Source organism: Echinops telfairi, unplaced genomic scaffold (genome assembly GCF_000313985.2).
Source record: "Echinops telfairi isolate 266 unplaced genomic scaffold, ASM31398v2 ScPeMD7_11;HRSCAF=52, whole genome shotgun sequence".
NCBI lineage: Eukaryota > Metazoa > Chordata > Mammalia > Afrosoricida > Tenrecidae > Echinops > Echinops telfairi.
In genome coordinates, this window is record NW_022103908.1 from 35,012,152 (window position 1) to 35,013,963 (window position 1,812).

General features: G+C 40.7%; 1 protein-coding gene across 1 annotated transcript in view; it reads right to left on the minus strand.

The window, feature by feature from the left end:
* The window catches only part of VWA8 (von Willebrand factor A domain containing 8), a 426,636-nt gene that overhangs the window by 331,465 nt on the left and 93,359 nt on the right, over window positions 1-1,812 (minus strand). The window contains exons 10-11 of the mRNA XM_045287091.1: window positions 1,704-1,812; window positions 1,544-1,621 (exon numbers count right to left, since the gene is read on the minus strand). The exon at window positions 1,704-1,812 is cut by the window's right edge and continues 24 nt beyond it. Of these exons, the coding sequence (XP_045143026.1) occupies window positions 1,544-1,621; window positions 1,704-1,812 (187 nt within the window). The remainder of the gene's footprint in view (window positions 1-1,543; window positions 1,622-1,703) is intronic.

Here is a 1,812-nt window from a genome sequence, read left to right on the forward strand (position 1 = left end):
CTTATCCTACGGATAACCCGTGATCACACAGGCTGGTGTGCTTCTTCCATGTGGGCTTTGTTGCTCCTCAACTAGATGGCCAGGTGTTTATTTTCAAGCCTTTAAGACCCCAGACACTGTATCTTTTGATAGCCAGCACCATCAGCTTAGAACCAATTTATTAAAACACCAAAAAGATATTTTCTGTGTGTTGTAAGACTTTCCTAGTAGAAATTTACTTTCCAGCTATCACTACTAATATACCTTTCTTCACTCTAATTCATGTGCTTTGTGATTTTATAAAGTTGGATCACATGCTTCTTCTGAGATTTTATCTCCTTTAGATCTTAGAATACTTTTTAGTAAATACTTCAACTTTTTAAAAACCTCCTATCATTTAATTAACTCTTCGACAAAGTCAGCGATTTTGCTTCCCCAAACCCTTTTCTATGCAATTCAAAATCCTAACTGGTACTTTGGTGCTCTGAAAGAATTAAATTACCAAGGTGAAAGAAAAAATCATCAGAGAGTCTTCACTACAATGGAAGTTACCAGATGATGCGATTGCAAGTACTTCTAAACTCTGGCCAGTTGAGCGAATAGGCACAAAGAACCTTGAAGCAGCACAAGTGGAATGTTCTTCATAGCGTCCTCCGAAATACAAAGACCTGACACAATTTTCTAAGATCTGAACTTTGAAGGACTGCGCTGGTGAAAGAATACTGAAAGCACTGTGGGCTGTCGAAAGAACCAACGAATCTGTCTTGGAAGAAGTACATTTAGAATGCTCCTTAGAGGCAAGGATGTAAATGTAAATAAGCAGGATTACCTCCACTTCCAAAATGAATCCCATTTCAAGAATACAAATAGACGCCAGTACAGAAGGAAGAAGGTATCGCAACCAGTCAAAGAAACAAAAAGTTAGCAGGACAAAGATGTCTTAAATAATTTTTTTAAGCACAAAATAGGCATAAATTTCTACATTGTTGACCAGCACCAAGCTTGCCTTGTTATTATACTATGTACAGCATGCATGCACACACTCAGGAAAATTATCTACCCAACCTTAACTCACTGCCACTGAGTCATTCAGGACTCACAGCAACCTCTTGTGGGTTTCCAGGACTGGAACTGTTTTCAGGAGTAGAAAGCCCCGTCTTTCTCCCCATGAGCTGTTTCTGGTTTGAAGCTGCTGACTATGTGGATCTCAGCCCAGCACAGAACCACTACACCACCAGGGCTCCAGATGGATACTTTAGCTGTAGCTAAAATCAAATTATTTAGATATTCAAATTGCTCATCAAAGTTGTGTGAGTATGTGAGCATGTTCACGAACAAGTGCAGAATATGACATTGTGTTTGAAAACCAAACACTGGGTACCACGTGCATCAGACATCCCAGAATGCAGTTTCAAAGCTGCACTCTGCTCTGATTGCTGTTTCAGTGATTTACCGGCAGCAGCCACTGAGAAAGTCATCACTGAATAGGAAGAAGGTCCTGAAATGTTACTGATGGCCCACACTTGAGTTTTATAGTGCTACGTGCTACAAACAAGCAGCATACCTGATAGAGCATGATGGGTTCTATGCTGTATCCTAAGGTATCCGCAAAGTTCTTAGCGATGACTGTTTTCCCACAACCCTACAAAGACAAGTACAATCATTCACAGGATGTGTCAATACCACCCAAAGGCCAGAAACCGAAGTGATGCTGCCATTCTTACTTTTCCTCCAATTAAACACAAGTCCTTCACCATGTGAGACTGCAGCATTTCCGCCAGCAGTTGCTTGTGACTCAAAGTCTGTATGAAATGATCGGAGGCACAAGGTTGA